We start from the raw sequence: 13,236 nt of genomic DNA, 5'->3' as shown, positions 1-13,236 counted from the left end.
GCTGCTGTTCTAAGCATATTTTTAGAAACCATTTATTAGTCGTGCCTTTTCCTAGTCACAACACTACATGAGATGTCACTTTGGTAAACCTACAAAGGTAGCTGTAGCCACACACGGAGGGAACATGACTTTCAAGAATAGTAAAGAGACTCTTTTCCAACATACGCAACATGCCCTCAGTGTTGCAGGAACCTCACGGTAAGACATGAATTTAAATGGTAAGATCAGCTTTTAAATTACAAAATCCATAGAGCCAAGAATGAATATCATAGCTAATTCCCCTTCCTAATCCTCTGACAGCACTGTAGCAGGAAGGCACAGAGGGGCACATTCAGAACAGTGCACAAATTATGTGTCCAGTCTGATGAATTATCAAAGTGAACACGCTTACGCAACTACCACATTGTCATTCCTTTCCCTTGGGTGCTCCCATTACACACCTCGCCCTTTCCCTAAAGTAACCATAATCCTGACTTTTGTGATTACAATTTCCTAGTTTTCTCTTTAGTTTTACCACTTATATATGCACCATAGGATAATTTAATGTAGTGTGCTCACTTAAAAATTTTTGATCAATGGACTTGTACTATTACTTTATGATTTCTTTCACATAGCTTTGTATTTGTGAAATCCATCCATGTTGCTAATATATTCTAAATATGCAGGATCTGCACTATTCTACTTGGACTGCTAAAATTTTTCGAGAAAGAACAATAAATTTTAAGAATATCTTCATTTTTCATTTTTAACAACAGAGCTATGGGAGGGTACTCTGCGTGTTCATGCTTGTGCACACACATGTGTTGTGGTAACACAGGGAATTATATTTCCCAATAACTTGGGAACGCCACCATGCAGACAGCCAAGGGAAACAGAAAATTTACTCCACTGCGGTTAGCACACAGAAACTTGACACGGTACTGAAATAGTGGTGTCATGGTTGTTTTATCTTTCTTAAGGCCCCCTTCCCTTTAAAACATCTGGCAGTTTTTATCATTTCAGTCATTTTTTAAAAGAAAAATTGTGCTTTTAAAAAAGCCCAGGTGTTTAAATTATGCTCATTAAAGTAAATTATAATATGAAAACGAATCTATGTTTGTATATGTATGACTGAACTAGTGTGCTGTACACCAGAAATTGACACAACATTGTAAACTGACTATACTTCAGTTTAAAAAAAAGTAAATTATATTAAGGACTTTCAGTATGTTTCCTAATGTCTCATTTCTATACCTGCTGATAATGAAAAATTTAACCCTCTTGAAAAACAGAATTGTTCTTTCGAATTCCTTCTGGTTTCTCTTTTACTTGGTTTTCCTAATGGAACACATACCAAGTTCTCCAGTCCACAGTGAGACATGGATGTTTCACATAATCCATCATTCTTCCTCTATAACCTTTAACCTAATGGACACTTTAGTTTGGGTGTAATCCTGAGATGTACCAGAATGGAAGCTGGGAATGTAGATAAACATACTTCGCAGCTGCCCTGAGTTCAACAGCATTTCTTGTCCTTCCACTTCCGTCTTCAAATACTGTCTTATTTCCTACAGTTAAAGTGCCATTTTGAGTAGAGAAGTCAGGGAAGCATCTCTGGAGAACTGTAAAAACAAATTAAAATTATAGTAATCACTTTTCTTCCTTCATGATGTCCTCCCTTTCTTAAGCTTTCTGTTATTTAGAATCAAATTCTTATTGACAATGTATACATTGCTCAGTATAGATAATTGCCCATTATTAGATAATCGGATTCTCTGATGGTGCTAAGGCTGATACAGAAGCAAATACGATCACAATCAGAAGCTACATTTAAACCTGTTGATTACCTGATACAAGGTATAGGCGTCAAGTACCCGTGAGCAGGACACAAAACACAGGTTTTGTGAGAGTAATGCTGACAATGTACCTCTCATGGTAAACACGTTTTAATAAAAGACTATATTTACTTGAACAACTGGATGAATTTAATTTTGTTATTAAAAAAAATTCTTAGATACTCCCTTGAGTGAAACCTTGAAAACCAGAGGTTAGTGAACAATTCCTTGGGAAAGAAGGAACAGCTTAAACTATAAGCTACTAAGACAATTGAATTTTTATTTGTAAAGTCTTAATAATTTGTCTCCCTTCCAGCTTTTTCACTTGGAAGTTTTTTTTTTTTTTTAAAGGTGCTGGAAATGGAAATTCTAAAGCTATCAAAAATGGCCCACACCCTTGTTCTACATGTTCCTTCTGGGAAATAACTCATCTAATCTGTCAGCTTCAAATACTAAATAAGCTCATTAGATATTTGGAAAGTGGACCACGGTGGAACTCCGTAAATATTTGCTGTTGAATGAGCTAATCTTTCTGAGTCTCTGACATGGGAAACAAGCCCTGCCATTTGAAACTCTCTTCCCTTGGTTTATATGCCCAGATTCTCTCCTGCCCTCCCTCCTGCCTTTCTGTGTGTTCTTTCTTTCCCTCCTTCAGTATGACTGTTCCCACCTACAGAGTCCCCCAACCCTGCTTTTTCTGGACAGTAACTCATCTAATCGGTTAGCTTCAATCACTAAATATGCTCATTACATATTTGAAAAGTAGAGAAAATTTCATGAAAGAGGATACAGAACTAAACCTAGTTTTATCACCCACAGCAAATTACATCAACATTTTGATGTAATTCCAGTCCTTCTTCTGTAAAAATTTTTTTTAACTTACAACGGTAAGTACATGAGGTTTTGTCCCTTGTTTCTTTCTTTTAATATTACTTATTTCCTTATAAGGTATTTAATGAGTGAATTTTATTACCTGCACACTGCTGTATCAAGTACTATGCTTAATATCCTCTTAGAGAGGATACAAGCTGATTTCAATGTTTACCTTAATGTTTCCTTCACTAGATTGTAAAAGTCTGTGCCTTATTATTTTGTATCCCCAGTGTACATTTTACATTGTGTGATTTAACCAAACTGCACTTGTAATAGCAGGAACGATTATCGTACTTTTATACCTTTTTTTTATCTTCAGTGACTATAATTCATTTTTACCTTTTTGCATAAAAATTTGTAACATTGTTTTTGGCTACAGACACTTGTTACCCAGGGCTTCCTAGTAAAATGCAGTTGCTTCCCAGACTTAAACTTTGCTGGAGGGTCTTTAATGATTCAGAGAAGAGTGATAGGAGCATGGAAGACATTATGTTCGGTGGCAGCTACTTCAGTGGTACCTGACTTTCTACTCAAATTGACAACGCTTGTTTTTCTTCCATATTAAAAGAAATATGTACTCACTGTGGAAAAACAGAGAAGAAAAAAGAAGAAAGAAGAGAGAAAATGGCCATAGTTTTGCCACCTCCAAAACAATCATTTAATATTTCACATATTTCTTTCCAATCTTTTTCTTTGAATAGTTTTTTTGTTTATTTTAATTTATACATGCTTATCATTATAATACATACAGAATTTTTCATTTGAATTAACATTGTAACATATACACAATACGTATATGTAACTTTTCTAAAATATTTCATTTAATGAATACATTATAATTTATTGAAGCATTCACGTACTCTTGGATAATAGAGTGTTTCCTTTTAATTTTCTTTCTCTTCTTTTTTTTGATTCTTTTGAATAACATTGTGATGGACATCTTTATGGAAAGGTTTTTCCCTATAGTTGGGATTATATCCTTAACAAAGGAAAATGAGTGATTATTTAATTTTCTTCTAAGCAGAGTTAAAGTTTAAAATTTTTAAAGAAATAAAATGTTGATTAACTCAGAAGACATATAAATATTTCAAATTTCAAGTGATAAAGACAAGTATATGCCCCACCATCATGTCCCAGGCATCTCAACAAACTTTTTGGCTGAATTCAGAGGTGAGTGTGTTTGAGTGTCTGTGTGTGTGTTCTCATAGAGCACCAAATCATCAGTCTGACTGGGATTTTAAAAATCGGTTGTTCATCTTTTATGTGCATATTTATGCAGCCAAACCCAAAACCTCACCAAGCTCCAGTGGAACAGCCCTGGCTGGAGTCAGAAGAAGGGGCTTTATAGCTCTGGCTTCCTTCCTAACTATGCCTGGGACCTTGGGCCATTCATAGGACCATTCTTGGCCTCAGCTTTTCAGCTGTGAAATAAGGCAACCGAATTAAATAATTTATTGATAGATTCTTTGTTTCTAAGGGTAAAATAATCACCACTTACACGGTCTGCTTGGAAAAATCGCTGTCGGACAATCATTATCCAGTAAAACTTGTGTGAGAGTCTAAAATCGAAGGAAAAGTATGTTAACGGTTCAAAGACTATATGATGACAAGGTTTATTCTTCCTGTAAAATTTTGTCCTTTCAAAATTCAATTCCCTAATAATCTTTGCTAATTCCAAATTATTCCCCGAATAAGAGTCATCGTAAGGTGATCACACACACAACTTTGACACTCCTTAAGTGTCCTAACTGTAATTCAATTAAATCAACAATAATAAAGTCAGACCTGCTGAAACTAAGGCACACCTTTGAAGATGTGTATCTTTGTCTTAGTCACAGCCTCAGCCTCCAATCATTTCATTTTTTTCTGGAAAAAAATGGCATCTTCTCTAATTTAGAAGCCGTTAGTACTAATTAATACAGTGAGGCTTTAGAATTCCCTTATAAATCTTAAACCTAGGTAGTGTTTGGGGATTTTTTTGATGAGCAATCATCAAACCAGGTTGGGAAGTAAAATTCTTGTTACTAAGTGGCCCTAGGGCTTTATCTCTATGTGAATGAAATGGTGACTGCAAACGCCATTTAGCTCCTAGCTTCTGAGAGCAAAAAGTCCATCCAAGTAGAGAACTTGCTGGCGTCAGGGAATAGCTGATGCTAACTTACCAGACCTGAGAGCCTTGTATGATGCCCCAAGTCTACAAAATGATATGCTGTAAATTATGTGTGTGTTATACGTACAAGCATACTTGTATTTTAACGGAATGGTATTTGTTAGCAATCATTTCCTAAAAGATATCGGAGCCTGTCCAGTTACAAATGCTCACGTTACACTTGAGATTGAAACAAGTTGAATCCTTCTCTAGTTTTAAGCTTAAACACACATACCTTCGCAGGCTTAAGAATAGCGGACTTGCAGAACTGGCTGTAGTACGCCCAGTAGTTTCTGTCTCTTCTGTATGTGAATTGTATTTCCATGTAGGTTAAAAATTTTTCTGGGCACTTGGAAACACAGATCTATGAAATAAAGAAACACAGTGGTGGGGACTAAACTGAGTTGAACAGACGAAGGAATTATCTGCCAGGTTAGACTTCTAAGTTATCCACTACCATAGAAGAGCAAAGCACCATTTTTCATCTAAGAAACTTACACCAATTTTCTAAACTTATTATAAAAAGGAAGATTTCATGTACTAGTTATCAACCTCTGCTCCTTGCCTGTTGATGTTCTGTTAAAACAATAAGATGCCATACAATGACAAACTTAGTTTTACCTTCTGATTTGAGATAACTGTAGATCTACATGCAGCTGTGAAAAATAATAGATCCTGCACACTTTTCACCCTGTTTTGACCAATGGTAATAACCTGCATAACTGTAGTACAACACCACAACAATACTGATATTGTTACAACTCACTGACGTCACTCAGTGTTCACCAGTTTTACATGTGTGCATTTGTGTGTGTACGTGTGTGCAGTCCCAAGCAATTTTATCCTTGTGGATTCATGTGTCGGCTTCCACAGGACAGTGATGAATTTTTAATAAAACATTTTCTTATGATTTTCTGAATTAGTAAGTGAGAGTATAACGCAAGCTTAATTCTGCCTGTGTAGTTTATATATTTCCATGGTTAGTATCTTGTTTTCTTTCCTATATATGAATGAAATGGTAATTTAAAATGCTCCAAATATTGATTACTCGTACCACTAATAACTGTCAGTGCCAGTGAATTCTCAAAACATAACAGGGGTTTTTATTACCATAAGAAACTAACAAAATCATGGCTATTTGTGGCAATCAATCATTGTTATTGTCTTTTATCAAAACCAGCCAAATGTGGGCAGAGAGGTCGCTGATGCAATTATTTTACATTAATGAACTTTGGGGGCCTATTAATGCCAAATCAGATCACCCTGCTAGTCCACAGAGCCACTGTGGAGTGACGGCAATCCAATTAGCAGCTCTACAGAGAGAGCAGAATCAGGGAAGATGCACTCTACTGATTTTGCTTTTGTTTGTGATTTCAAACAACAACAACAACAACAAAACCAAAGATCATATGGAGACATGAGAGTTGCAGTCAATCCTTGAACATTCTCTCCTCCAGCTTCAGTTCCTCCTTATGAAAACCCTCCCAGCTCTGACTTGCTCCATCTCCGTACTGTACTTTGGTAACAGTTCTCACTGGCCAGACTCTAGCTCAACCCCCATTGGCAGTTAGGTAAAAACACGGCTGCTGAGCCAACATCTCTTTCTCATCTTTTGGGTCATGTTTCTGCTATACACGAGGACGTTTGGTGTCAACCCACAGCTAAGGTCATAGATGGATAACTAAGTGGATACGTCGGATCTCACAATTAATACCGTTTTGTAGCAGCACCAGTCCAACTGCTTTTAGAAGTTTTGACAAGGGAAGCAACCCATCCGCACATTCACACCGCCATACGCATTTTCCTTCTCAGTCTCTCATACACACGCGCGCGCACGCGCACACACAGACACACGCCAAACACACACACAATCACATATACTTCTAGAGGAAATATTGAAAGTTTCACAAGTATCCTGCTATGAAAGTTGAAGCACTATTTAGGGCCATTCACAGCATCCAACATGCTCACATTTTTTGGAAGAAGGCTAAGGTCATTATCAATGCAAATATCAAAAGTTCACTCTGATTGGAGGTAAGCTGAAAAAAACCATTCACATACTAGGAGCTACCTCACAGACGTTTCAACCTTGGCAATTTACTTACATGACTCTGAAAGATAACTGAACTGGTTCCCCTGTTGGATACATTTAAATGGATTTCTAAAAGTGAATACTGAAAGTACCAACGCTTTCACAGGCTTTAAATGATGGTAGCAACTACTGAGTTGAAGCCACAATGATTTCTGTATTTATGAACACACACACACACACAACGGCTACTACACATACAAAGGTGCTGTGGATGCACCATATAAAAGAAAGTAATTCAAAGGGTTAAAAAATGGTATGTTAAGGAGAATCACATCAAATTTCATTCTAATCACCAATGAGCTGTTAAAAAACAATATAGCAACTGCTCCTTACTCTCTCTATCAGGCCAATTTGTTCACTTCAAATAGAGTGCTGATTAGTAGCAATCAACATATAATTAGCTGAAAATGAAGGTCACATTGAGATTGGTATCCTAATTGATCACAGTCTGTCCTTTAAAGGCTTATGACACATGTCTGGGCCATGCCGCAGTTAACAGAAAGCATAATGCATAAAAATATGGCTTGGATCAGGAGATACACTATTGCCTGGCAGACTAAAAGTGAGTCTGCGTCATTGACGGCTAATATTTATTCTGACTCAGTTCTGATGTTTTGTGTAACCACAAAGGGGCACGTTGAATATAGTTCTTCCTCATTGTTTTTACATCTTCCATTCATATAGGGTTAACACTCTAATATAAATTAGGATTTGGTGAGCAGAAGAGAGAGTTACGCTGACGCTTAAAGCACCACATTTGCAGTGAAGAAAGGATGATCCAGGAGACAATTTCTAAAACAACAAAAAGCAGAATGTGCAAGGATTTTTTGTTTCATCACAGGAATGATGGATTTGGATAGTATAGTGGAAAAATTCCTAGACTGAGAATAGGACTGTACTGATTCACTCACTCACTCATTCATTCAACAAATGTGTACTGATCACCTACTCTAAGCCTGTTCTAGGCACTGAGGACCCAGTAGTGAACAAAAACAAGATAAAAGTCCCTACCCTCAAGCAGTTTACTTCCTAGTACAGGGAGATGAGTAACAACAAATGGGGAAAGTTGTTTGGGCTAAGATGGTAATAGGTGCTCTGGAGAAAAAGAAGGCTAGAAAGAAGGCTAGAGGGTGACAGGTACCAGGGTGGGATCCTAGCTTTAACAAGGTCGCCAAGGGAGGCCTCACTGAAAAGGTAACCTGTGAAGGCAGACTTGAAGACTAGTGATCAAGCCATCGTCACCTGGAGAAGAGCACCCTAGGCTGGGGACGGCCAACTCAGGGCTGGGAAGTAGGGGCCTTCCTGGATTCTCTGAAGACAACAGGCGGTCAGCAGGGCCGAGAGCGGTGAGAAGGAAGGCAGCAGCAGAGGCGGTCAGAGGCGGGCAGACAGTGAGGGAGCCCGTAGGCCATTGTTAGCACTTTGCCTTTTAATCTGAGTGACCTGGGAAGCTACTGAGGGGAGAGGGCTTGAGCGAAGGAGGGACATCATGTGACATATTTAGCAGGATCACGCTGGCTGCTGGGTAGAGAACAGGCTGAAGGAGGCAGGAGGCAGGGCAAGAAGGCTGAGGATAGACAGGAAATAATCTCCCAGGTGGTTGAGCAAAGGACCACAGGATGCAATGGATATGGAAGTTCCTCCTAGAGAACACAACCCAGGTCGAATAAAAGACTTTCCCAGTGCCGTGCACCAAAGACGGCTATGCTTTTATGCCTCCTCCCTTTCTGAATGGGACTTTGTATCCTACTTTTCCTAGCCCCACTCCCCGTTGTGCATTTAGTATCAAGACCTGATAGAGAGACTATTCATCATCCATAGATCCTGGACTTTAGATTAAAGACAGTACCACTCAGAACTCTGGGCTCTCTCCCTTGGGAAGAACCGTACTGCGGAGAAGGGAGGGATAGACTATGGAAGATACAGCTACTGTCCATTGCAGTCTGTGTCTCTTGTTTCATTTGTTCATGGTAAGGAGGCCACCCAGCCCACAACTACATTGCTTTACTCGTCCCTTCCTGCATGTAGAGTGAGCGTAAGAGAACTGAGGAGTCTGTGGCATATGAGTCGAAATGCAACATGTGGCCCTACTGATGAGGCTTTAAGAGCAGCTTTATCCATCCTGTCTCCTCCTGGCAACAGGCTGCTGCAGCTGAGGACTTAAGGGATGAAAGAGCCACCAGATGAAAGGAGGCTGGAGGAGAGCGGCCCAACGACCACAAATACTGCCTTATACTCTTACGTGACCAAAACGAGACTATTGTGTCACAGAAAACCTGGGGTTTATTACTTACAGTAGCTGGCATTACTCTTCCTAATACTGATATTGAGAAAAATATCTCCACTTCTCTGGGCTGCAGTTTGTTCATTTATAAAAATAGGTGGTTGGACAAGATAATTACTAAGGTTCCTAGTGATGCTAAAATGACTAATCCCTGCTTTTTTTTAAAAAAAAAAAAATTGTATTTGAACAAACATGAGTTCATACTTCTATCTTCCCACCTTCCATAAATTCATTATTAATCACACACATACCCCGAACTCGAATGGAATTTCCAAATTCTTTCATCCAAGAATGTTTAAAATTGCTAATGACACCAGCGAGGCATTTCTCGGCCTTACCTGTGTGGTAGGGCACTGTAGGTTCACCACCACAGAGGGACTGGCACAGCTGAGCAGGTTAAAGTAAAACAAAATGGTCTTGTTCCTAAGAAAACAACATAATATTTTTAGTGATTGTGAAAATATTTCATATCATTTCAGACCCTCTATATATTTTTTAATACAACATGACCTTTAAAAATTGGCTTCATTTTCCCTAGACAGTTGCAATATATTCCTCAATTCCCCTTTAAGCTGCCTAACAATAAAGCACCTTTTTGTAATAGTAAAAAGTTGAAATAATCAAATTGGCCATTAACAGGGGATTGGTTAAATAAAGAATTCCACGTCCATACAGTAAAAGACTATATTGCCATTGAAAACAATGTTGAAAAAAACATTTAACGGACGAATTTTAGGAAGCAATTTACTAAAGAGTATTAAAATATGATTTAATCTTCATTTGGCAAAAGCAGGTGTAGCAAGCATATCATATACAGAAACAAATTAATCTGAATGGTGGGATTATATTTGTTTAGATCATTTTTGTACTTTTATGGGTTTCCTAAAATAAATATGCATTATGTTGGTAATCTGAAAAAAGATAAATAAATTGAGTGATATTTTCTTTCTGTTCAAAATTCTGGTCAGTGGCATAGTGATGGGACAGACTGATGTGTGTTACCACTAGCACTGAGTGGAAGATTACTCTGCGTCTGGCAAGCCGTGGTTCTCCTTTAAATCTCAATTTCCTCATCAGCAAAATGGGGATAATACCAGCCTGACCTACTTAACAGTGGTGTTGAGACGACAAAAGATAATGTGTCATGGACTCAAGGCAAGTGGTTGTCCAACTTCTGTATGCGTCAGCAACACCTGGAATGTTTATTGAAGATTGTGATTCCTCACTCCTTCTCAACCTTTAAGAGCCTAAACCTTAGGATATACAGCCTAGGAATTCACATTTTCCCCTGCGCTTCCCAGTAGATTTTGATATAGGTGAATCTTGAGAACATACAGCCCTAAACATTCAAGAGGAGTGTTTCCAGAACTTTGTCAAGTCCCCAGCTAATTAATGTGACCACATACCTAGCATAAAATGTATACTAGACCATTGAGGAACACTTTTCCTGCTGACTCAGAATCACCAGGTAGGATCCAAATCTATAAAGGAAGCTCTCCACAGAAAATGTGGGCTAGATCCTTGCATCACTCCTACCCTCTTCCTGCCCCTGTTTACAAAAACAGGTGGGGGGAGGAGGTAGATTGGAGACAGCAGAGTTGCCAGAATACAATCATTATACTTAAGAGGATGTTCCCCCTTCCTCATTACAAATTACACAGAGGTCTGAGAGAATCTCTCATTGAGACTGAGGGTCCCTGTAGGAAGGGCAGACCAGCATCTCAGTTTCCATGTGGACACCCCTTTATGTGGCAAACTTACTAGTCAGCCCTCTGTGCCCATTTTGGCAGGGAAAAATGAGACCCAAAGAGATTGCAGAAGAGTTGAGATAAACCAATGGAGCAGAAAGAGGGCAGCATTGAAGCAGCCTGTTATGGGGGGACGTGGAGCCAAGTATATGGGCTTGCATCTTCCCGGTGGTACTTCATCTGACAAGAGACTGGAGGTGAATCACCAGGGGTGGAGCCAAAGTGGTTTGGTGGAGGGCAAGCCAATGCTGATTTCTCAAATCAAAGAACTCATCGGTGAGGATTTCCCCAGAGAATGTCCACTTGTAAGCCATGAGGGAGCTGGCCTTTGGATGCTTACCCCAAAGAGGGTGTCTACGGATGGCTAGTTACATCTTAGCTGCAGTAGCAACAACCATATGGGACTAGGGCAGTGTTCAGGAAAGTCACAGGTCCTCCTCCTCCCATCTGCCACAACACAAAGAAAGAGCTAGAACCAGAAGAGAGGGAAGAGAAACAGGCCCTCTCTCCCACTCTAAGTTCTCTTGCAGAGTTCAAACCTGAGCTGGGGAGTTGGAAGAAACAAGGTTCGAATTTTAAATTGGACTACACTCAACTTTTTTTAACAACAGAAAGGGTTTAGAAACTATGGAATCTATCCAAGATGCCAAAACAAGAAGAAAAGAATTTGAAAGAACATTGTTAGAGACAATGATAGGGGAAAAACAAACCCATTTCATGTTTGTAACCCCAATGCGCTCAGATGGCTCAAGAATCTGGCTATAAATTCATATACAATATGCACAAGGCAACTTCACGATTCCACAAGAGTCAGCTCGGCTCTTTTACCACCCAAGCAACTGTATCATCCACATGCCGCATGCGGTTCAGATTTGTACCTAAGCAAATGAATAAACCATTGCATGTCATGGATCACTGGAGTCCCCTAGGAGTAGTTAAAACTGAATGGTAAATCAGTAAGTGTCAAGGTCCCCCACAGGTAAAATTGATTTATAAACTGCAAAATGGCACATAAATTCAAGTTATTCCGCAGATTATACTTATCCTCAAGGGTAAAGTCTATACCGTGTTCATCTTTATATCCATCTACCTTGCCAACACTTAGCCTAGTACTTGGCCCATTCTAGACACTTATTAGACATTGTAGAATGAATGAGCTCAATTTCAGATTAACTGTTTTTTCAATATTTTAGAATCCTCCTTAGTTTTTCAGCACAAATCGATAGTCATTCTATCACAGTTTGATATTCTCTTAAGCATCATTGACCCTCAGATTCCTTAGGTACAAAGCAGATAGTGCTGCCTGCAGCTGAACAATTCCATGGAAGTGACTGAGGAAGGAAGTAACTCATTATTTACCTTGAATTATATTTCCACCATGAAATAACAAAATAGAAGCAACTACTAACTACTAGTTCAAGGTGATGTATGATGCACTTAAGCCCATCTCTCTCCTTTCCTCATGGACTCTTCTTTCCTTATGGAGACTCATGAGAATAAAAGAATAAAAGTACAAAAAGCAATAAGCCTCACTATATCAGCTAAGGATGTGGAGGATGGGATCTGCTCACAACTGCACAAGAGAGTTCAACAATTTCTGGAAGATGGAGAGCATGTGAGAACATGAGTGATGAATGCACCATAGAAAATAGACACAGAGAAAAAGGGATACAATATGCCTGTTAGAAATCATGACACATTCTGGGCTTTAAGTTGAGAGTTAAGAAAGGTGGCCAAAAGTGAGAAGATTAATTGAAGGTTTATATACAGATCTACAGTGCAAATCAGCACCTCTCTGCTCCTCCCATACCCCTATACTTAGAATTCCAGCATCCAGGAAAAGTAGGCAAAAACAGAGGCCTCCTTTGTTGAATGAACCTTCTGGGGATAACAAGGCCTTTTGTGGGATTGGGTACCCCAGTTTACAACCCTTCACTTTCTGGCATTTAAAAGCCCACGCTGGACAGCCAGCTTCCCACCAGTACATGCTGGAGTGAAATCTGACAGCCAACACCATGTCACCACCCCATACTGGACAGAGGCCTCCCTGCTAACATAGCATCAGAGCAAATTCACACAAGCAACCCAATTCTTTCCTGAGTAAGAATGGATAACCAAGTAGCATCAGGAACTTAAGACAAATCAGAACATGACAGAAAAAGACTAAGGTAAAAAAAAAAAAGAAAAGAAAAGAAAAGAAACCCTGATGCTGCATGAAATAAAAATAATTCAGGGCACAGGAGGGACCTTTAAAAATTATTTTCAGAGTAATTCAG

At 39.0% G+C, this 13,236-nt stretch overlaps 1 protein-coding gene across 2 annotated transcripts in view; it reads right to left on the bottom strand.

The window, feature by feature from the left end:
* The window catches only part of SLC44A5 (solute carrier family 44 member 5), a 317,439-nt gene that overhangs the window by 36,159 nt on the left and 268,044 nt on the right, over positions 1–13,236 (bottom strand). For both annotated transcript variants that reach the window (XM_010963457.3, XM_074376232.1), the window contains 4 exons: positions 9,551–9,635; positions 5,072–5,200; positions 4,186–4,246; positions 1,478–1,601 (listed from right to left, as the gene is read on the bottom strand). In XM_010963457.3, coding sequence (XP_010961759.2) covers positions 1,478–1,601; positions 4,186–4,246; positions 5,072–5,200; positions 9,551–9,635 — 399 coding nt within the window. The remainder of the gene's footprint in view (positions 1–1,477; positions 1,602–4,185; positions 4,247–5,071; positions 5,201–9,550; positions 9,636–13,236) is intronic.

This window comes from Camelus bactrianus, chromosome 13 (assembly GCF_048773025.1).
Source record: "Camelus bactrianus isolate YW-2024 breed Bactrian camel chromosome 13, ASM4877302v1, whole genome shotgun sequence".
Lineage (NCBI taxonomy): Eukaryota > Metazoa > Chordata > Mammalia > Artiodactyla > Camelidae > Camelus > Camelus bactrianus.
This window is presented reverse-complemented; position numbering and strand designations above follow the sequence as displayed.